This window comes from Schistocerca piceifrons, chromosome 6, assembly GCF_021461385.2.
Source record: "Schistocerca piceifrons isolate TAMUIC-IGC-003096 chromosome 6, iqSchPice1.1, whole genome shotgun sequence".
In the NCBI taxonomy this organism is placed as follows: domain Eukaryota; kingdom Metazoa; phylum Arthropoda; class Insecta; order Orthoptera; family Acrididae; genus Schistocerca; species Schistocerca piceifrons.
In genome coordinates, this window is record NC_060143.1 from 189,315,036 (window position 1) to 189,339,646 (window position 24,611).

The 24,611-nt window shown below is 39.3% G+C and overlaps 1 protein-coding gene across 1 annotated transcript in view; it reads right to left on the bottom strand.

Annotated features, from left to right (window-relative positions):
* Window positions 1-253: 253 nt before the first annotated feature.
* Window positions 254-24,611, bottom strand: part of LOC124803226 (ornithine decarboxylase 1-like) — a 101,448-nt gene continuing 77,090 nt past the window's right edge. The window contains exons 8-9 of the mRNA XM_047264406.1: window positions 479-687; window positions 254-371 (exon numbers count right to left, since the gene is read on the bottom strand). Of these exons, the coding sequence (XP_047120362.1) occupies window positions 254-371; window positions 479-687 (327 nt within the window). The remainder of the gene's footprint in view (window positions 372-478; window positions 688-24,611) is intronic.

The following is a 24,611-nucleotide window of genomic DNA, read 5'->3' on the forward strand; positions in this document are numbered from 1 at the left end:
CAAATAAGAGCTGTACCCAGTTACTTGCAGTATTTTCAAAACAATATTTTTAAATGAACTGTGTGTCTTTGCACAGAAGATGAGCACAATAAATGCTTTCTGTCATTCATGAATCACACAAATGGCATCTGTAACGTTCCATATCAACAAGAATGTAATAATTCTTGTAATTGTAATGTTCCACCTCAATAGATTATTATACAAAACCTGAAAGCACTGTGGAAGAAAGTATGTCATGCTTCACAACCAAACATCAGAAGATAGGTTTGCCTTTAATGATGTCACTGTCAGTCCCCAGAGGCAGGTTTCCTGGCTTGTTTCCAATGACAAAATGAGTTTCTGTCATTGGATGCTTGTTTTTGAGCAGTGTCCTGGAGACAGATTTGACTTATAAATAACAGAAACTGTTTGAAGAGCTAGGTATGTGCATAAATATATCAGACACTATAACTAATTTTTAATGAAAAATGTTACTCACCAGCCTTGTTCATCAATCACTGTGTGCACCACTGGGGTGGGAAAGCCACTAAAAGGAGATGCCACCTGCAAATTATAAGCACCCATATTCTCAAATACCAGCCAATCACCAATATCCAGCTCGGGCAGCAAAGTTAAGTTTACTATTTTATCCCTGTCATTACAAGTTGGTCCCCAGATAGAACTAAGATGTGTTGTGTGCTTAGTCCCCTGTAAAAGAAATATTTAATTAAATTAAGAGATTTTTAACCAACACAGTTAAATAAAAAGTCATCATATGGCTTCTTTCATTGTCAATAGTAAAATGTCAGAGGATATTTAAAAGACAATATTATATGTGCAGGTCTATGTTTTGTCACTATTGCCCTTTAACGTTTAGGTTTGATTGTATGATAGCTGTGTTTAATGAATTAGCTTGAGGATTTTCTACTGACAGAAACAAAATAAAGCCAATTTCATGCTCTTTTACAAATGAAGAAACTTTTTCAATTATGATGATGGTGGTACATCCAGTACTCCTTTCTGGTCACAGAAGAACTATAAGAAAATACAGTCAGCTCACCAGATGACAATACTTTACAACACTATATGCAAAATCATAAAAATAAGTTATTTGAAAAGTTCATCTTGAATATAGGCTATTGCTTTTCTATTTTGTAATATCACTGTACATATAGTGGCATAAAACTATTTTGTATCACTTACTAGATGATTCATATAGTCTAAGCCATTTCATTTACAGAAACTGTCATTCTTTGTACATTATGAAAAGGGAAGTTACCACTCACCATATAGTGGAGATGCTGAGTGGCAGGTATGTACAACAAAAAAACTGCCACAAATAAGCTTTCGGCCAGCAAAACCTTCATCAAAAGTAGACTTCAGACACACACACACACACACACACACACACACACACACACATACACACACACACACAAACACACATGGAAACTCAACTCTCACACACATGACTGCAGTCTCTGTCAACTGAAGTCACACTGTCACAGACTACAGTCATATACGTGTGAGTTGCATTTGTGTGAATGTGTGTAAGTATGTGTTTGTCATCTATTTTTGACAAAGGCGTTGCTGGCCGAAAGGTTATTTGTGACAGTCTTTTTGTTATGCCTATCTGTGACTCAGCTTCTCCGCTATATGGTGAGTGGCAACTTTCCTTTTCATAATATTGTTACATTCCATTCTGGATTTTCCATTTTTTGGTTCTTTGTTCATTGATGTGTTAGTATTATGTGCTACCATTCACTTTCATTTAAAGTGTAATTTATGTCTTCTGTACACAGGGACTGAAAATAAATACGTGTGCATAATCTAATAAATGAGAGATAAAGCTGCTACTTTGAAAAGAGTTGCTGCTTGCGTATTGTTGTTGTAGTCTTCAGTGCAAAGAATGGTCTGAAGCAGATCTTCATGTTACTACACCCTGTGAAAGTCTCTTCATCTCTGTATCACTATTGCAGCCTACATCCTTCTGAATCTGTTTACTGTATTCATCTCTTGGTTTCCTTCTGTGTTTTTACCCTCCACACTTCCTCCCATCACTAAATTTGTGATCCCTTGATGAGTCAGAATGTGTCCTAGCAACTAGTCCCTTCTTTTAGTCAAGCTGTGCCACAAATTTCTTGTCTCCTCAGTTCTGTTCAATATCTCTTCATCAGTTATTCGATCTACCCACTTAATCTTCAACATTCTTCTGTAGCACCACATTTCAAAAGCTTCTGTTCTTCTCTTGTCTACATTGTCTATTGTCCATGTTTCTCTTACATGGATGGCTACACTCCAGATACATATCTTCAGAAAAGACTTTCTAACACTTAAGTCTGCATTTGATGTTAACAAACTTCTCTTGTTCAGAAATGCCATTCTTGCCATTGTCAATCTAGATTTTATATCCTCTCTACTTCAGTCTCCATCAGTTATTTTGCCACCCAAATAGCAAAACTCATCTATTACTTTAAGTGTCTCATTTCCTAATCAAACCCCCTCTCAGCATCACCTGATTTAATTCGACTACATCCCATTATCCTTGGTTTGCTTTTGTTGATGTTCATCTCACATACTCCACTGTTCATTCCTTTCAACTACTCTTCCAAGTCCTTTGCTGTCTCTGACAGAATTACAATGTCAGCAGCAAACCTCAAAGTTTTCATTTCATCTCTCTAAATTTTAATTCCTATTCTAAATTTTCCTTTGGTTTACTTTACTGCTTGCTAAATGGGCAAATTGAATAATATTGGGGATAGACAACAAACCTATCTCACTACCTTCTCAATCACTGCTACCTTTCAGCCCCTTGACACTTATAACTGCCATCTTATTTTTGTGTTCAAGTTGTAAATAGACTTTTGCTCCCCGTATTTTACCCCCGATACCTTAAGAATCTCAGAGACAGAATTCCAGTCAACACTGTCAAAAGTTCCTAAGAGAAGCCTTAGGATCACTATTTCCTTACATGTTCATACATTTCTCCAGAATCCAAACTGATCTTGCCTGAGGTCAGGTTCTATAATTTTTTCCATTCTTCTGTATAGCATTTGCATTAGTCTTTTGCAACTATAACTTATTAAATGATAGTTCAGTAATTTTCACACCTGTCAGCAACTGTTTTCTTTGGAATTTTAACTACTACATTCTTCTTGAAGTCTGAGGTTATTTCACGTGCCTCATTCCTCTTGAACACCAGATGGAAAAGCTTTTTGTGGCTTTCACTTCCAAGACTATGGGTAGTCCTTACAGAATGTTATCTACTACCAGGGTCTTGTTTTTACTTAGATCTTTCAGTGCTCTGTCAAATTGTTCTTGTATCTCCCATCTCATCTTCATCTACATCCTTTCCCATTGCAGTAATATTGGCTTCAAGTTCATCTCCCTTGTATAGACCCTCTATATACTCCTTCCACCTTTCAGCTTTCCCTTCTTTGCTTCAGACTGGTTTTACACCTGAGATCTTGATATTCGTACAGCTGCTTCTCTTTTCTCCAAAGGCCTGTGGTGGTGTCTGTCTTTCCCCTAGTGAAATATGCTTCTAAATCCTTACATTTATCCTTTAGCCATTCCTTCTTAGCCATTTTACATTTCCTGTCACTTTAATTTTTTTATATCTTTGTATTCCCTTTCAACTCTTTCATTAGCTGTGTTTTTAAATATTCTCCTTTCATCAGTTAAATTCAATATCTCCTGTGTTATACAAGGATTTTTATTAGGTCTTGAATTTTTACCTATTTGATCCTCTGCTACCTTCTTTATTTAATCTCTTAAGGCTACCCATTCATCTTCTACTGTATTTCTCTTCCCTGCTCTAGTCAACTGCTGCCTAATGCTCCCTCTGAAACTTTCAACAACCACTGGTCTTTCAAGTTATCTCCTTAATTTCCTATCTCTTTGCAATTTCTTCAGTTTTTATCCACAATTTGTGACCAATAAATTGTGGTCAGAGTCCACATCTGCCCCTGGAAATGTCTTACAATTTTAAATCTGCTTCTGAAATCTCTGTCTTGCAATATATGGTGAATGTGACACCACTCTGGTATCTCCAGGTCTCTTCCACATATACAGCCTTCTCTCATGATTCTTAAACCAATTGTTTGTGATGATTAAATTATGCTCTGTGCAAAATTCTACCAAGAGGTTTCCTCTTTCATTTGTTCCCTCAGTCCATATGACCTACTACATTTCCTTCCCTTCCTTTTCCTACTACTGAATTCCAGTCCCCCATCAAAATTGAATTTACATTTCCCTTAACTATCTGAACAATTTCTTATATCTCATCATACATTTCTTCATTCTCTTTACTTGCAGAGCTAGCTGGCAATTCAACATGTGCTGTTGTGGTAAGTGTGGGCTTCATGTCTATCTTGGCTATGATGATGTGTTCACTATGCTTTTCTTAGTCGTTTACTCACATTTTTATTTTCTTATTCATTATTAATCCCATTCTTGCAGTATCCCTATTTGACTCTGTATTTATAACTCTGTATTCACATGACCAGAAGTCCTGTTCCTCCCACCACTGAACTTAACTAATTTCCACTATATATAACTTCAACCTAACCATTGCCCTTTTTAAATTTTTTAAAATTTTTTAATCTATCTGCCCAATTAAGGGATATAACATTCCTTGCTCTGATCCATAGAATGCCAGTTTTGTTTCTACTGATGACAATGTCCTCCTGAGTAGTCCCCATCTGAAGATCCAAATGAGGGACTATATTATCTTCAGAATATTTTATCCAAGAAGATGCAATCACTGTTAACCATACAGTAGAGCTGCATGTCCTTGCAAAAAATTACAGCTACAGTTTCGCCTTGCTTTCAGCCATTCACAGTACCAGCACAGTAAGGCCATTTTGGTTGGTGTTACAAGGGCAGATTAGTCAATCATCCAAACTGTTGCCCCTGCAACTATTGAAAAGACTACTGGCCATTTTCAGGAACCACATGTTTGTCTGGCCTCTCAAGAGATACTCCTCCACCGTGGTTGCACCTACGGTATCACTATCCATATCACTGAGACATGCGAGCCACCCCACTGAAAGCAATATCTATGATTCATGGGGACAGGTCTGCTTGGTTAGTTGTATTAAATAGCTGCTATTTATTTCCACTGGTAGCTTAATATTTACTTGATTACAATAGAACTTTACACAGAAAACAGTTATAGTTTGCTTGCAACACTCTAAACAAATCCTCAGAGGATTGCATGGAGTGAGGAAACATGCTCTGCTCATCGACTCCCTGCACATAAGCAACTGTGTGAGTAGAGTTGATGCAGGTGAACAAGCCACACTTTCATCATACAGTGTTGGCACTATAGTTGAGTCGGCATAAGCTGATTTTTGATTGCTGCAGTGGGCTGTGTGTGATAGCTTTACATGCCTACCTCAACCAATAATATAATGTGATTTTGTAAATGTCTCCATGGCAATGGCTCAGTATTGTCACAGATCTGCAGATAGCTACTTTTTTCACCTGCAGCCATTAATGCTTCACCACCTGCAGCCATTAATGCTTCACAGTCGAAAACTGGCAACAGTGCTAAGAACTGTCAGGGATCACCTCATACTGCCTCACCTATAGAAATGTTCTTATTGGTTTGATACAACATGCTGCAACAATCACTCCATAAGGCTGTGATACACACAAGCTTGATTGTTTGACTGCCAATGTTGGGCACAAAACACTTGCCGCCCAAAGTCAACAACTGACTGCTACTGGCTTCACCAATCCAGAATGAGGGGACCCTTGTTCATTCATACTCTATTCTGAACATTTCTAGCAGCAGTCTTGAATTCTTGAATCCAGCTAGACAGATAATTTCAGGAGTGGCTAATGAGGTAAGGTTTTTATTTCCTTTTGAACTGCTTGATCCTAGCTGAGAGCTTATTGAATGACTTTGCTCCAGAGTACATAGCTTCAATCTGAACCCTTGACAAGAGGTGAAGTCTATAAGAAACTCGATTTTATGTCTACTTTTGCGGTTTTGCAAATCACAGTTTGGGTGAAACTGATATTTATTATAGATGTACTCAAGAGCAGCAAAAGTAGAAGTTGGAGGGATGGACAGGGATATCACCCTACTCATCTTTGAGTCATAGTAACCTGGAACAGCTGTGCTTGCTCTGACACTTGTCCTCATATAAGTACTACTTATTTTACCAGTGTCTGTTGAATTCTATCTCAATGTCTTCAATCAGCATTTGTTTAACAATTTTCCTGATGTTTCACCAGTATGAGTGGCTGGCATCATCAAAGGACCACCCACCATTGCTGGTGGCAGACTGGAGTCTAGCCCACAACCAAAGATAATGTGACATTACCACACCAACATGTGGGAACTTTTTCCAGTTCATTACCAGTGTGGTTCTCCTCTTGCTACGTGCAGTGAATGGTTGCTGTGGTGTGGGAATACTGGATCCGTTTATCTTGAGATTTTCTTATTTCTTGTTGAAACTATTGTCATGTTAGTGAATTTTTATGGTTTCCCTGAACAAGAGGGCATCGTAGCTCTTCTCCATAGTGAGAGCCACCATGTTGACAAATTTTGTTACATGGTCAGTCTCAGACAGTGTCTGTTCCTCCATGGCTGATTTCTCCATCTGTTTCAACCTGCAATATTGTTTATATTTGGTGATCCTGGTACTGATGGACCATCCAGTCATTCCAACACAGGCTTTTCCACACGTACATGGTCTCCAGTATCTTTCTGCCATACCAAGTGGGTCCCTTGAGTCCTTTGTCAAGGGATAAGCTTTGATCTTCTTGGTCATTTTACAAAAGTTTTTACACAATAGTTGTGCAATATACAACCAGTTCCATCTATCACTCCAAGGACATATGACAGAAAGGCTGTATGTGACATTTCTTCTTCCAATATGTCAGTTCTCCAAGTGTTAGGTTTCATGACATTTCCTATGCAAGTGGTGGAGTACCAATTGTTCCTTAGAATCGATTCCTGGTGTTGCATCTCATGTCTGAAGTGATGTGGCTCATATACTCATCTCATGTTCCTTATGAGTATATCAATCATTCCTCATTTCTGACTTGGGTAAGGATTTGATAGTCAGTGCAGGTAATAGACCATGGGTATCAGTTTTTGATGCATGCTGTGGCCCATGTTCACAACCAGCATATCGAGAAGGGGAAGCTGTTGGTCTTTTTGTACCTCCATGATAAATTTTATGTTGGCGTGGAGACTGATCAGATATCTTAGGAAGTTACCAATCCGTTCCCACCATAGATCCACATGACAAAGATGTTATTAACATAGCCGTACCACTCCTTAAGTTTATAGGATGCCAATCTCAGCACCTGTCTTTCAACATGTGCCATGAAGAAATTGACAATTACTGGGCCATGATGATGTCTTCCAAAAGTGGCGTGAAAACTTACACTCAGATAAGTGACATGTGAGAAAAAGAAATGTCATTTGTGGCCATTCTCTCATACATCTGTAGGAGATGGGGAGAAGCAGCCATATACTGCCCAAACATGGCATAATAACTGTTTACAAACCAACCAAGAAGGCCAAAGAAAGTATCTCATACCAGCAAAGAACGAAAGGGTCCCACTTGCAATGTCAGTTTTATTCTGTCTGCATGTGGAAAAGTCTATGCTGGAATTACTGAATAGTCCAACAGTGCCAGTATCCATAAATGCTGCAGGTAGCGACTGGTGGGGAAATTGGCCATGGTGGAGCATGGAAGTTCTCACTGTGGAGAAGTGCTATCATGCCGACTTTTTCAGGGAAAGGACAGAAATCTGCAGACATGAAAACAGTTTCCCCAAAAAAGAAGAAACCCTCACAGTAAAAGGATCCCAGATTCTTGTGCTGCAGTGAATATCTGTTGCAAGTAGCAAAGCAAAAATGGTTCAAATTGCTCTGAGCACTATGGGACTTAACATCTGAGGTCATCAGTCCCTTAGAACATAGAACTACTTAAACCTAACCAACCTAAGGACATCACACACATCCATGCCCAAGGCAGGATTCGAACCTGCGACCGTAGCGGTCACGTAGTTCCAGACTGAAGTGCCTAGAACCGCTCGGCCACACTGGCCAGCCAGCAAAGCAAAAACCACAGCAGTAATTACCAAGGACAAGCCCTCAGATGTTGGTGTGATAGGTACATATAACATCAGGCCTTGGGCTTGACTCCAGTCTATCACCACCAATGGAGGCTGATCCTTTGACAATGCCAGATACTTGTTATGGTGAAAGAATGAGGAAAACTGTAGCACAAGTACATTAAACATCTAAATTCTTTTTCAAGTTGTAATTTTGTGTCCTTTTTTTCAGCAAATAATTTACATTTGGACAATGACAGTGGTGTAAATATTTTGTGTATGAACATTTTGTTCAAGGGAATATTAAAAATTAAAATTTCAGGAAAATTATGAACACTTAAAAATTTGGCCCTGCTAATAATTGTTTGTGATAAGGTTACCCTACTCCATCTGAAGATCCTGTTTCTGTTTTGTGAAAAGAACATCTTAGATTTTATAAAGTATATAACTGTATAATTAACTATCTCAAACAAAAGAATTTGGATTCTAGAAAATTCTCGGCTGACTTTATCACAAAACTTTCTTTGTCATGTGTGTATCTATATACTGCCAATTTCATATGTGTGAATTCTGTTGAGTTGTAGACCAAGGAAAACATATAGTAATTAGGTTATACTCCAGGAAGTCTCTGTACATTGCAGACCTATTTTGTAGAAACAATGAAACTTCTGGACAACCTTGTCACTGTAATAGTGGTTATAGACATTAACTTTCTATTAACTGAAACTTAAACACTGACAGTGCTGTCTTCATTATTTTATATTGTTATAAGTGCATATCAGTTCAAATGTAGGGAAAAAATCCATTATCAACACAAGTAAATTCAATAACCAGTGTTTTTATCACACAGTGAGGCATGATTTTCAAGTATTATTTTCATATTAAATAAACACAAAAAAATTTATAAAACCAAATTGAAACCAATGAAAACACATTAATTAATTAAAAATTATTTTTCATAAAATTAAAATAGTATTATACTAAGAGCTCATATTTAAAAAAAGAAAAACAATATGTATGAAGTAACTCAGTTGAAACAATTTATTTGTTAAGTACCAAACCGAGCAGTATAAGTTAGTTCATAGTCAGTCTCAGTCAACATATTAACAGTAGGATGCTTAGTATTGTACAATTAGTATTCAGAGTTGCTTATTTCAGTTTGTGAATTAAGATTAAAATTAAGGAATTGGATAGAAAAATATTGTTTTTGTTTTTATGAAAACCCAGCACTGATACATATTTAAAGCAAAATAGCACACATGGAAAGGAAATCAGTGTGTAATGCACGTGCACAACAAACAAAAACTTATTAAAGATGAGTTTTTAAAAGTTCGTAACTTCTGATTTCTCTTTTAAACTAGTTAGAAGATTATAATTAATCTTTGATAGAATATCATGTAAAAAGAAAATCTAATTTTCAGCTTAATTTCCTCCAATATTAAGGGTAATGAACAATCAACTTCTCAATTCCATTCTGTCTGATTTCCCAGCCTGTATTGATAATTACTACTGAGCAAGCTGGCATAATGGCTAGCACATTGGACTCACATTTGGGAGGATGACAATTCAATCAGCGTCTGGCCATCCAGATTTAGGTTTTCTATGATTGCCATAAATCACATAAGGCAAATTCTGGGATGGTTCCTTTCAAAGGGCATGGCCAATTCCCTTCCCCATTGTTCCCTAATCTGAGTTATGCTCCATCTCTAATAACCTCATTATCAATGGGACATTAAACTGTAATCTTCCTTCCTTCTTTCCTGGACAGTAATTACTTAAAATAAATCCCCCATACTTCAGGAGTGGCATTTGCAAAACAGGCTGAGGGCAAGGCTTTCCATAGGCAACTACAAAATAATAAAGGAACAAATTGGGTGGAAGAAAAAGTCATCATGTAAAGCTGTCTTTTGCACACTTTGTGTGTTACACCACGTGCCATAGCTCATTTCTGCAGCATCCAAAACTTTCCTGTTTTTAAAGCATTTCTCAGAACATTATTCCAAAGAAAAGAAGAGAATGGGATGTAAATAATATTTACACAGGATAAAATCGTTTGTGAGAGAGAAAGTAGCTTCTAATTGCTGGCAATTTAAAAAATAGTGGTAAGAGCTGAGAAGCATCACATTTACTTATTTTGCATGATGGATGATTTAATCAATAGAGTGAAGAGGCAATCCCTGACACTACAGAGCACCCACACTGCAAGCAGCTGAGAATTTTGGGTGGGCTACTTGGTATTATATGATCCTTTGGCTGACTATGAATAGCTCTGAGTGACTCCGCCATGACTTCATATACACAAATTAAGTCATCTTGTATACATAAAAAGTATAAAATTTAAACAGTTTTTGTGCTTTATACATACACCAGCATAATATTTGACTGAGAAACTAAGGATTTAATTGTATAATCCAGTTTTATAAAATATCATGTGAATTTTGTACCATGTATACACATCCTTAGTCCTAAATTTTTGCTGTCCACAGACTGATAAATTTTCTAGTGGTAGTAACTACAGTTATTAGTCTTGTTACATAACAACTGTATGTACATGTTACATGGCTTAAGCATCAACAGCAGGGTATAAAAACGTAGTTCTATAAGCTGTGCCATGTTTCTATACTGTTTGCAAACAAACATGGGTGGGAAGTGTTTGAGCTGCTGTAGGAAAGTTACTGCTGGGGTGCAGTCCAGCTGTTGTGATTGATGACTTCATTACATGAATGGTAGGAGGAAGGGGGTGGGATATAGCACTGTGGAATACAGTCAATGGGTGAATTAATCAAGATTCTTCAATGATAGAGTCTGTGCACTGGCTGGAACAATAGTTCAATAGAAGGGAAAAGTTAGAGTCCTTAAAGTGAAGCTTGGCAGTGCTATTAAGGGAATGGGAAAATTATGGGGGAGAATAATCAGAAGTGGAAAGATGTGCCAGGAAACAAAGAACAAATCTGATAGTTTCGTCATTGGCACAAAAAATACCTTTGCCTTCTGTCTCAGTTATTTAAGGAAGAAAAGTAGGAAAGTGGAGAAAAGTTCATCTGTTATGTAGTAAACACATAAGACATGTGGGTCAGTTGTTTCAGAAAAAAAAAAGGAAATGACTTCCATGCCACAAACTTAAAAATTTCTTCAAGACAAGTGTATACCCTTAGCCAAGGATTTTAGAAAGAAGGCTCGTATTGTGGTAGTGTGTGGGTTAAAAAATGGTAGGAATCAGGCCACAGTAATGAAAATATAAAATAACTTCATCTCTGAACCACATCTTGTTGATTTTAATTTTTTTTCACAGTACTTAACTGCAGTTATCAGAACTGTGAGTTGAGTTAGCATGGAATTAAACTGCTTCTATCACTTATAGTGCTTGGCTTCTGTTGATGCTATTGGCAGTTACGGTTCTACATATCATTAAGAAATGTGAAATGGCTGGGCTGATAGCAGAATTTTTAACGGAGACCTACCATTCATGGTGGCTTCCTTTTAGTTACTGATGTAAGGACAACACCTTTTTGTAAGGTAAACTCAGATTTCAGCAAATCAATACTGAAAGAGGTAAATATGACTGAAAATTTTGAGCCTGAAAGTAAACTGAATGCACCCAAACTTAGGGCACAATGAAATAAAATCAAGAACTTTTATTTATATGGTAATTTTGAGCTAGTGATGGAACAACTTGATACCAACTTGATACCATATTAAACTTGATAATTTACAAACAACACAAAGTAATACTAAGTGGAGATTTAATTTATTTTTAGATCATTGCCATTTCATGAAATATAACTCCCCTTAAAAATTTGCAACATGAATTATAATAGTAACCAGCAACACTTCTATTTACAATATTTATTTGTTTGTTCATATAATCTCTTTTTCAGTATGTGCATAATACTCAAGATATTGGACAGCAAATCTTTTTATCTGTTGGTTTTACAACTTGCAAGTATTTGTTATTTACATGTTTCAACAAATCGGATTTTTATATAATTTAGCAGTAAAGGAGACCATTCATTGAGTAACCAAAGTGTTGAGACATCCACACACACACGCACATGTGCAAGCACACATTTTTGTACCCCTACATTATGCTGGCTGGATACAAGATACTGGGATTGCATTTCAGCAGATGGACTATGTTAGGGTGAGATGGATGTTGTGCTGGGTGAAGGAGAAACAGGCAGGAAGCAGAAAGAGGTGTTGGGGTGGATAGCTTGTGGCTCAGAGAAGGACAGCGGGTTTGGTGGCTAAGTATGTGACTCAGGGGTAATGGAGCCAGTGAGGTTCAGCACACAATGAAGATATGTAGAGGTTTGAATTGGGAGGTAGTAACAGGACAGAAGAAGGGGAAAGTGTTGGATAGAGGGTATCGGGACAGTGGGTTAGTGGATACTGAGGCCAAGAGTCAAAGCCTCTACCACTGTTATGATAAATTGCAGTGACTACCTGACAGAAGGCTTCCACCAACTGTCTAACTCCTACATTTGAAAGCTCTGCCACAGTGATTCCATTCCAGAAGTCCAGGATAACCTACAATCCTTATTGAAACCCTTGAGCCCATCCCAGAACCTCTCCCTTGAGCCCGTTTCCCTCTTCATCCTAACACGTCATGCCTTCCACATGTTCTCCGAAATCCACAGATTCAAACTATTCTAGTTGGCTGCTATGGTCCTCATAAAGGAATTTCCACTCTTGTTGAACAACATGTCCAACCTACAGCCCAAAGCCTATCATCTCACATCAAGGACACTAATGTCCCATTTCTTTCATCTACTCCCCACCTTCTACACGCCTTTTATCACCTGAATAAATACTACCTCATTCTTAATACACATTACCAAATATATCTAAAAACAAAGATGAGGTGACTTACCGAACGAAAGCGCTGGCAGGTCGATAGACACACAAACAAACACAAACATACACACAAAACTCAAGCTTTCGCAACAAACTGTTGCCTCATCAGGAAAGAGGGAAGGAGGGGGGAAGACGAAAGGAAGTGGGTTTTAAGGGAGAGGGTAAGGAGTCATTCCAATCCTGGGAGCGGAAAGACTTACCTTAGGGGGAAAAAAGGACAGGTATACACTCGCACACACGCACATATCCATCCACACATACAGACACATGGTGGACAGGTATACACTCGCACACACGCACATATCCATCCACACATACAGACACATGGTGGACACATGTGTGGATGGATATGTGCGTGTGTGCGAGTGTATACCTGTCCTTTTTTCCCCCTAAGGTAAGTCTTTCCGCTCCTGGGATTGGAATGACTCCTTACCCTCTCCCTTAAAACCCACTTCCTTTCGTCTTCCCCCCTCCTTCCCTCTTTCCTGATGAGGCAACAGTTTGTTGCGAAAGCTTGAATTTTGTGTGTATGTTTGTGTTTGTTTGTGTGTCTATCGACCTGCCAGCGCTTTCGTTCGGTAAGTCACCTCATCTTTGTTTTTATATATAATTTTTCCCACGTGGAATGTTTCCTTCTATTATATTGTTACCAAATATATCTTCACACAAAACTACTTCTCCTTTGAAGGAAGGGCATACAAAAAAATTTGGAGCACAACCATGGCCACTCACATGGTACCCTCTTATGCCAACCTCTTCATTTATCATAGAAGAAATATTTCTTGCCGCCCAAACTGTTATGTTCAGGTTCAATGATGATATTTTCATCATCTCAATTCTGGGCCACAATATGCTATCCTAATTCCTACATAACCTCAACACCTTCCCTCCAATCTGCTTCCACTGGTCCTTCTCAGCCCAACATGCTGCCTTCTTGGATGCTGACCATCTTTCTGATGGCTCCACCTATATGTTTCTCCATATCCGGCATACTAACCACCAGTAGTACCTGCATTATGATAGCTGTCATCCCTTCCATGACAAAAACCACTCCCATTCAGTCTGGCCACCCATGAACTGACAACTATGCCAAATGAAAAAACACTACCAATGCCCATCTTCTTGTCCTCCTTTTAATACTGTAATTATTGCATTGTGGATCGCAAGTGTGTACCACACAATTTGTATGATAGTAAAATTTTATAACTTCTGGCATTTTCTGGTAGTTTGTATCTACACTGATCATTCCATCCATGACTGTCCATTATGGAGATCAGTACAAAAAATTGCAATTTGGCTGGCACAAGTGAGTCCATTCTTACATATTTTATGAAACTGAACACTTTTGAAGCTAGAGTTCTTTATTTATTGGGTAAAAGTTGTGAGGGAGTGTGTGATTTGCTGTTTCACAATGTTCCAACCAATGTTAATCATTTTTCTAATATAATTCATACAAGAGTCATTTTGGTATTCCAGTTGTCAATAGTTTCAATTGTACATGTTCCTTGTAGAGGAATAACAAAATGTTATACTATTTATGAAGGTTTGTTAAGTTTGTTGAAAGGACCACCTGCAGTACAAGTTTCAGGACCACCAGGTTTCATAAGGTAAAATCCGGAAACGATTACTTTCCATGTTAGAGCTCATTTTATTACTTCTCTTCAAATCACATTAATCATGGAATGGAAACACACAGCAACAGAATGTACCAGTGTGACTTCAAACACTTTGTTACAGGAAATGTTCAAAATGTTCTCCGTTAGCGAGGACACATGCATCCACCCTCCGTCGCATGGCATCACTGATGCGCTGATGCAGCCCTGGAGAATGTCATATTGTATCACAGCCGTCCACAACACGAGCACGTAGAGTCTCTACATTTGGTACCGGGGTTGCATAGACAAGAGCTTTCAAATGTCCCCATAAATGAAAGTCAAGAGGGTTACGGTCAGGAGAGCGTAGAGGCCATGGAATTGGTCCGCCTCTACCAATCCATCGGTCACTGAATCTGTTGTTGAGAGGTGTACGAACACTGCGACTGAAATGTGCAGGAGCTCCATCATGCATGAACCACATGTGTCGTACTTGTAAAGGCACATGTTCTAGCAGCACAGGTAGAGTATCCCGTATGAAATCATGATAATGTGCTCTAACATGGAAATTAAGTGTTTCCGGACACATGTCCACATAACATATTTTCTTTATTTGTGTGTGAGGAATGTTTCATGAAGGTTTGGCCGATATATATAAATATATATGGTTATAATAGAGGGAAACATTCCACGTAGGAAAAATATATCTAAAAACAAAGATGATATGACTTACCAAATGAAAGTGCTGGCAGGTTGACAGGCACACAAACAAACACAAACATACACACAAAATTCAAGCTTTCGCAACAAACTGTTGCCTCATCAGGAAAGAGGGAAGGAGAGGGAAAGACGAAAGGATGTGGGTTTGAAGGGAGAGGGTATGGAGTCATTCCAATCCCGGGAGCAGAAAGACTTACCTTAGGGGGAAAAAAGGACAGGTATACACTCGCACACACACACGCACATCCATCCGCATATACACAGACACAAGCAGACATTTGTAAAGGCAAAGAGTTTGGGCAGAGATGTCAGTCGAGGCGGAAGTACAGAGGCAAAGATGTTGTTGAAAGATAGATGAGGTATGAGCGGCGGCAACTTGAAATTAGCGGAGATTGAGGCCTGGCGGATAACGAGAAGAGAGGATATACTGAAGGGCAAGTTCCCATCTCCGGAGTTCTGACAGGATGGAGCACTTCCTTTCACACCGATCACCTGCCACCCTACCAAAAACCTCTTTCCTCATTACCTTAGCCAGCTTCATCCTGACCCACAACTTGTTCACTTTTGAAGGCCAGACATACCAACAATTAAAGGGAACAGCCATGGGTACCATGATGGCCCCCTCATACGCCAACCTATTCATGGGTCGCTTAGAGGAAGCCTTCTTGGTTACCCAGGCCTGCCAACCCAAATTTTGGTACAGATTTATTGATGACATCTTCATGATCTGGACTCACAGTGAAGAAGAACTCCAGAATTTCCTCTCCAACCTCAACTCCTTTGGTTCCATCAGATTCACCTGGTCCTACTCCAAATCCCATGCCACTTTCCTTGACGTTGACCTCCACCTGTCCAATGGTCAGCTTCACGCGTCCGTCCACATCAAACCCACCAACAAGCAACAGTACCTCCATTATGACAGCTGCCACCCATTCCACATCAAACGGTCCCTTTCCTACAGCCTAGGTCTTCGTGGTAAACGAATCTGCTCCAGTCCGGAATCCTTGAACCATTACACCAACAACCTGACAACAGCTTTCGCATCCCGCAACTACCCTCCCGACCTGGTACAGAAGCAAATAACCAGAGCCACTTCCTCATCCCCTCAAACCCAGAATCCCCCACAGAAGAACCACAAATGTGCCCCACTTGTGACAGGATACTTTCCGGGACTGGACCAGACTCTGAATGTGGCTCTCCAGCAGGGATACGACTTCCTCAAATCCTGCCCTGAAATGAGATCCATCCTTCATGAAATCCTCCCCACTCCACCAAGAGTGTCTTTCCGCCGTCCACCTAACCTGCGTAACCTCTTAGTTCATCCCTATGAAATCCCCAAACCACCTTCCCTACCCTCTGGCTCCTACCCTTGTAACCGCCCCCGGTGTAAAACCTGTCCCATGCACCCTCCCACCACCACCTACTCCAGTCCTGTAACCCGGAAGGTGTACACGATCAAAGGCAGAGCCACGTGTGAAAGCACCCACGTGATTTACCAACTGACCTGCCTACATTAAAACTAAGCTTTCTAGTGGGAATGACCAGCAACAAACTGTCCATTCGCATGAATGGACACAGGCAGACAGTGTTTGTTGGCAATGAGGATCACCCTGTGGCTAAACATGCCTTGGTGCACGGCCAGCACATCTTGGCACAGTGTTACACCGTCCGGGTTATCTGGATACTTCCCACTAACACCATCCTGTCAGAACTCCGGAGATGGGAACTTGCCCTTCAGTATATCCTCTCTTCTCGTTATCCGCCAGGCCTCAATCTCCGCTAATTTCAATTTGTCGCCACTCATACCTCACCTGTCTTTCAACAACATCCTTGCCTCTGTACTTCCGCCTCGACTCACATTTCTGCCCAAACTCTTTGCCTTTACAAATGTCTGCTTGTGTCTGTGTATGTGCGGATGGATATGTGTGTGTGTGCGAGTGTATACCTGTCCTTTTTTCCCCCTAAGGTAAGTCTTTCTGCTCCCGGGATTGGAATGACTCCTTACCCTCTACCTTGAAACCCACATCATTTCGTCTTTCCCTCTCCTTCCCTCTTTCATGATGAGGGAACAGTTTGTTGCAAAAGCTTGAATTTCATGTGTATGTTTGTGTTTGTTTGTGTGTCTATCGACCTGCCAGCACTTTCGTTCGGTAAGTCACATCATCTTTATTTTTTGATAAATTTTTCCCACGTGGAATGTTTCCCTCTATATATATATATATATATATATATATATATATATATATATATATATATATATATATATATATATATATATATATATATATATATATATATCTAAAAATATGTCTGCTTGTGTCTGTATGTGTGGATGGATATGTGCGTGTGTGCGAGTGTATACCTGTCCTTTTTTCCCCCTAAGGTAAGTCTTTCCGCTCCCGGGATTGGAATGACTCCTTACCCTCTCCTTTAAAACCCACTTCCTTTCGTCTTCCCCTCTCCTTCCCTCTTTCCTGATGAGGCAACAGTTTGTTGCGAAAGCTTGAATTTTGTGTGTATGTTTGTGTTTGTTTGTGTGTCTGTCGACCTGCCAGCACTTTCATTTGGTAAGTCACATCATCTTTGTTTTTAGATATATATTTCCTACGTGGAATGTTTCCCTCTATTATAACCATATCATTAATTTGAACCCAACAATTACGTTTGTTATTGTCGCTGTTGCATCTCGAAATCTTTCCTGTCGTCTTATTTTCTCTTTATTTTCTCTTTCTGCGTTTACCAGTAGTCTCACTTTCTATTCACCTTCCCTTTTTACCGTAATACAAATTTATCCCGCCTATATATACTCTATAATACGTAACCCACTTCCAAACCATAACCAAAAAATTTTTATTTTGCGCTTTCAACAATACCGCCAACCGTTTCTAGTTCAATAACAGCTGCCTTCACGTATTAAATAACCATTTCGGCTAGTTCTAATAACTTTTACTTTATTTCCACTTCCGTTTTTCGTACATCACTGATCATTTTTAGCCGCTCTCCACAGGTTTTAACGTCATTATTTACAATTGTTAGCCCCATTTTCGTAATCTTTCACCACAACACCACGCCTTTTAATACATTTACACGTTTTTTCGAAATTTTCCCGAATTTCTCCGTCCTTTAACGTGTTTTAGCGGCAACACAACCACCTAACCTTCATGCACATCGCTGTCTACCAACCCAAGTTCACCACAGGATCAACTTAACCAACACTTTTTCGCATTTTTTCATACCAGATCTCCTGAAATATGTCTGCTTGTGTCTGTATGTGTGGATGGATATGTGCGTGTGTGCGAGTGTATACCTGTCCTTTTTTCCCCCTAAGGTAAGTCTTTCCGCTCCCGGGATTGGAATGACTCCTTACCCTCTCCTTTAAAACCCACTTCCTTTCGTCTTCCCCTCTCCTTCCCTCTTTCCTGATGAGGCAACAGTTTGTTGCGAAAGCTTGAATTTTGTGTGTATGTTTGTGTTTGTTTGTGTGTCTGTCGACCTGCCAGCACTTTCATTTGGTAAGTCACATCATCTTTGTTTTTAGATATATATTTCCTACGTGGAATGTTTCCCTCTATTATAACCATATATATATATATATATATATATATATATATATATATATATATATATATATAATGTAACTGTCAGAAGGAACGTTGTCCTTGAAGACATATGAGTTGTTTGTCAACTGTTACATATTCTCCAGAAGTATACAACTTATCTCGCAATGTAACAATACAATGAAAAGGATAGTTGCTACTCACTATATAGCAGAGATGCTGAATTGCAGAAAGGCACGACAAAAAGACTGTCAGGAAGTTAGCTTTTGGCCAACAAGGCCTTTGTGAAAAACAGACAAAACACACACACACACACACACACACACACACACACACATGAGACCACAGTATCTGGGCCTGGAGCCAGGCTGCAGTGGTGCAACAAGTTCACACACCTCAACTAACTTGTCAACCTTTTCCACTTGTCTCTGGTGTTTGTATCATCAAAACGAGTATAACAACGTTAAAAATGTTATTGTATACTGCATAGTTACTGCAAATACATCAGACCCACCTACACTATGTGATCAAAAGTATCCAGACACCTGCCTGAAAATGACTAAAAAGTTCATGGCACCCTCCATTGGTAATGGTGGAAATCAATATGGTGTTGGCCTACCCATAGCCTTGATCACAGCTTCCACTCTCGCAGTCATACATTCAATCAGGAGCTGGAAGGTTTCTTGAGAAATGGCAGCCCATTCTTCATGGAGTGTTGCACTAAGGAGAGGTATTGATGTTTGTCAGTGAGGTCTGGCACAAACTCAGCACTACAGAACATCCAAAAGGTGTTCTATAGGAGTCTGGTCAGGTCTCTGTGCTGCCAGTTCATTACAGGCATGTTATTCTTGTGTAACCATTCCACTACAGGCCATGCATTATGAACAGGTCCCTAATCATGTTGAAAGATGCAATCGACATCCTCAAATTGCTATTTAACAGTGGGAAACAAGAAGGTGGTTAACTTATCAGTGTAGACCTGTGTTAAGATAGTGCCATGCAAAACAACAAGGGGTGCAACTCCCCTCCTTGAAAAACACAACCACACCATAACACCACCACCTCCGAATTTTATTGTTGGCACTACACACGCTGGTAGATGATGTTCACCAGGCATTTGTCACCCTGCCATCGGACCACAACTTTGTGTAACATGATTTGCAACTCCACACAACATTTTTCCACTGTTCAATCATCCAATGTTTACGCTCCTTACACCCAGTCAGGCATCATTTGACATTTACCGGCATGATGTGTGGCTTATGAGCAATTGCTTGGCCATGGAATGCTAGTCTTCTCACCTCCTGCCTAAATGTCATAGTACTTGCAGGATCCTGATGCAGTTTGGAATTCCTGTGTGATGATCTGGATAGATGTCAGCCTATTACCCATTACGACCCTCTTCAACTGTCAGTGGTCTCTGTCAGTCAACAGACGAGGTTGGCCTGTATGCTTTTGTGCTGTACATGTCCCTTCAAGTTTCCACTTCACTATCACTTCAGAAACAGTGGACCTAGGGATGTTTAGGAGTCTAGAAGTCTCATGTACAGACGTTTGACACAAGTGACACTCAATCACCTGACCACATTTAAAGTCCGTGAGTTCTGCGGAGCACCTCATTCTGTTCTCTCACGATATCTAATGACTACTGAGGTCGCTGGTACGGAGGACCTGGCAGCAGGTGACAGCACAATGCACCTAATATGAAAAACATATGTTTTTGGTGGTGTCTGGATACTTTTTATCACACAGTATACATCTCACAGATCTCTGAAATGGAAGTGGGAATCTTAGTAAGTTACTGCATATACGAGAGTTGGAACTTAAATAGTGGCAACTATTTATTCACAACCTATACAAAATAGTTACAAGTGTGCACCTGTTACTGTCCTTCAAAGTAGTCACCAGCATTGTGTAGAACCCTTTGCCAGTGATGCAGAAGGTGTAGTATACCGATAGCAGAGCCTGTTCTGTTGATGGTGTGGATGGAGTGGTCTGCCTGTCAAATCTCTGGAACAGTTGTGAAGCAAATGCCACAAAATGGTTCCTTCATCTTCAGATTCAAATAAAAGTCACAAGGACTTAAGCCCAGGGAGTATGATGGATGCTACAGTACTTCCCAGTGCCATCGATCAAACAGAGCAGCCGCAGCTTGCGCTGTATGCGCCAGCACATTGTCATGCAAAATGATGGGTGGGTTGCGCAGAAAGTGTCGCCACTTCTTTCGCAAAGCTGGTTGCAGGTGATGCACCAAAAATGGGCAGTAACACTGTGCATTGACAGTCTGCCATAAGGAACATAATGCATTAGGATAACACCATCACAGTTGTACACGAGAATCACCATAACTTTAGACCACTCCATCAACAGAACAGGTCTGCTAACAGTATACTACACCATCCATATTGCTGGCAGTGGGTTCTACACAATGCTGGTGACTACTTTGAAGGACAGTACCAGGTGCAAACATATAACTCTTTTGTATCAGTTGTGAATAAATAGTTGTCACTATTTAGGTTCCAACCCACATATTAGGAGACCCAAAAAGGCATTCATGTCCACGCAGTTCATATCTTGTGTGTCATGAGATCTGTCAGACCATGAATATTCATCATGTGCACAGTAGTGTGCATAACGATGCCATAGATCAGTTTATCATCAAAATAATGACAGAATTTCCAGTGGCATCTTTGCTGACTTGTAAGAAACTGTGTTATGGCTTTTGAGTCTTCCCTTATCACTAACTGGTTTCAACTGCCTTTCAATCTGCCCATATTTGCTCACATTGCAGTCTTTGGTAACAAGTGAATTTGAAGATTTATTGCTTAAAGAGGCAGTCACATCTGAATCAATAACATGCTCACTAATTTCAACATTGTCAGCTTCTGAACTTTCTCATACAGGAACTGTTTGTCATCAGTTCATAGCAGCTCTGACATAATTTGCTCATCTGTGAGGAACTTGGATTTTTTTGACAGGATCTGAGAAACAATGTTGGAACTGTCTATGTCAACAAGAACACTTCCTAAAATACGTGACTCACCAGACAGGTGATAATGATGACTTAACTTATGATTGATACACATGAAAGACAGCGATGATGGTCATATGTGAATCCTCTTGCTACATCACTTCACTGAAATACTGAGTAACTCAGGTGATCATATCTACATATGCACTCTGCAAATCACAGTGAAGTGTATGATAGAGGGTGTGTCCCAGTGTCAGTTATTAGGTTTTTTTCCATTCCATTCACTTATGCAATGTAGGACAAGTTACTGTTTAAATATCTCCCTCCATGCTGTAATTAATCTAATACTGCCCTCAAAATCCCTATGGGATAATCACATTGGAGGTGGGGTATATTCCTGGAGTCATCATTTAAAACCAGTTCTTGAAACTTAATAAGAAGGTTTTCTCTAAGAGTCTTCAGTATCTCTGTGACTCTCTCACATGGATCAAACAAACCTGTGATGATTCACACTGCCCTTCTCTGCATATGTTCAAAATATGCTATTAGTCCTGCCAGGTATGTGAACCACACACTTGAGCAACATTCTTGAATGGGTCACGTGAGTGATTTGTAAGCAATCTCCTTTGTAGATTGATTTCATTTCCCCAGTAATCTACCAATAAACCAATGTGTACCACTTGCTTTACCCAGAACTGAGTCTTTGTGATCATTCCAGTTATATCCCAATAAAAGAAAGAAAAGAAAAAAAGTATTTATGCAAGTTGACAGATTCCAGATTCCAAACATGAGCCACTCGTTCTATATCCATAGAACCCTACCTTTTTTTGTTGGGAGAGGCAGGGAGGGGGGGGGGGGGGGGGGGACAATTTTACATTTCAGAACATTTAAAGAAAGTTGCTGATCTTGAACCACTTTTAAATCTTATTAAAGTCTGATTGAATATTTATATAGCATCTTTCAGGCAGCACTTCATTGAACATAACTGCATCATTTGCAGAAAGCCCAAGGTTGCTATTAATATTTCCCACAAAGGCATTAATATACAAAATGAACAGCAGGAGTCCCATCATGCTTCCCTTGGAAGCACTCGAAGTTACTTTTACATCTGTCAATGACTCTCCATTCAGGATAACTTGCTACAGCCTTCCTGCCAAGACATCATCAATCCAGTCACTAATTTTGCTTGATATCCCACGTAATCACATTTTTGATAATAAGCATGGATGTGATACTGAATCAAATGCTTTTTGAAATCAAGAAATACTGCATCTACCTGACTGTCTGGATCTGAAGTTTTAAGTTTGTCATGTGAGAAAAGTGTGAGATGGGTTTCACATGATCAGTGTTTCTGGAATCCACGCTGGTGGGCAGGGAGGAGATCATTCTGTATGAGATATCACATTATACATGAGCTCAGAGTATGTTCTAATATTCTAAAACAAATCGATACCAAGGATACTGGATGGTAGTTTTATGGCTTACTTTTAACACTCTTCTTGTCAATGGGTGTGACTTATGCTTTCTTCCAACTACTGGGCATAGGGTTTTGATTGAATTATCTGTGAGAGGTTGTAGTTAAAAGAGGGGCTAACTCAGCTGCAAAAATCAGGAGACCCTGGAGTTTTGTTAAATTTTTACGATTTTAGCTTTTTCTCAACACCACTGACACTAATATCTATACCATTAATCTTTTCAGAGACACAAAAATTAAAGTGGGACAGTTTTCCTGTGTTTTTGTCTGTAAAGGAGCATTTGAAAATGAATTAAGCATTTCTTCTTTTGCTTTGTTACCCTCTGTTTCAGTTCCTGTCTGGACCCTAACATTGATGTCACTAACAGCCCTTATGTATGACCAGACTTTCTTTGCATTTAGAAAGATCATTGACAAAATTCTGCTTTGATAGTCACTGAGGCCTCATGCATTGCTCTCTTGACAGATAAATGCATTTTGTTTGGCATCTCTCTATCTATAGCCCTATACTTTGTTTTGCACTTATTGTGGAGTTGTCTTTGTTTCTTTAGAAGATTCTTCATGGTGACTGTATACTATGGAGTGTCCAACCCATTATGAACTGTTCTACTGGGTAAATATATATCTAGTGTATGGTCAACCAATCTTCCAAATTAGAGCCATACCTCCTCTACATGCTCCTATGTGCTAAGAGTTAAAAGTTCCTCATTGAGATATGACACTACTGCTTTTTTTCTCTAGTTTATTGAAATATATATCTTTCTACTTGTTTTATGTCAATGAAAATAATCAATTTTTGAAAATGTAATGTAATAGGATAGATAAAAACATCTGCTCATTAAGTGGCAAGAGGAGCACACACATATAAAAGGTATTACGTATGCAAGCTTTTGGGACCAGTAGCTCCTTCTTCTGATATAAGGGGTCAAGGACAAGGAATAGCGGTGAAGGAAAATGACTGGTGATGTTTGGAAAAAAGGAGTAAAGTATGGAAGAGTCACCCAGAACACTGGGTGAGGGGAGACATAACAGACAGGATGAGAAAGAAAGACTGATTGTTGTTACTGCAATGGATGACTTTTGAAAACCTGTGAGCTTAAAGATGAAAGATAGGCTAATATGCAAGACATAGATTACTGCTAAAACATCATACATGAGTTAATAAGAGCAAAATGCTAAGTACATTGTTTATGATAGAGGTGGGAGGAGGACAGTGAAAAATAGACAGGTTAGAAAAAGAAAGATATAGAAAAGAAAAACAGAGTGAAGAAAGGAATATTTACTGTGAAGAAGCACTGAGACTGAAGAAATTAATAAAAGCACATCAATAAAAGTTTTGTATCACATTGGTTACAAGAGTTCTGGGACCTGTACAGAAAATT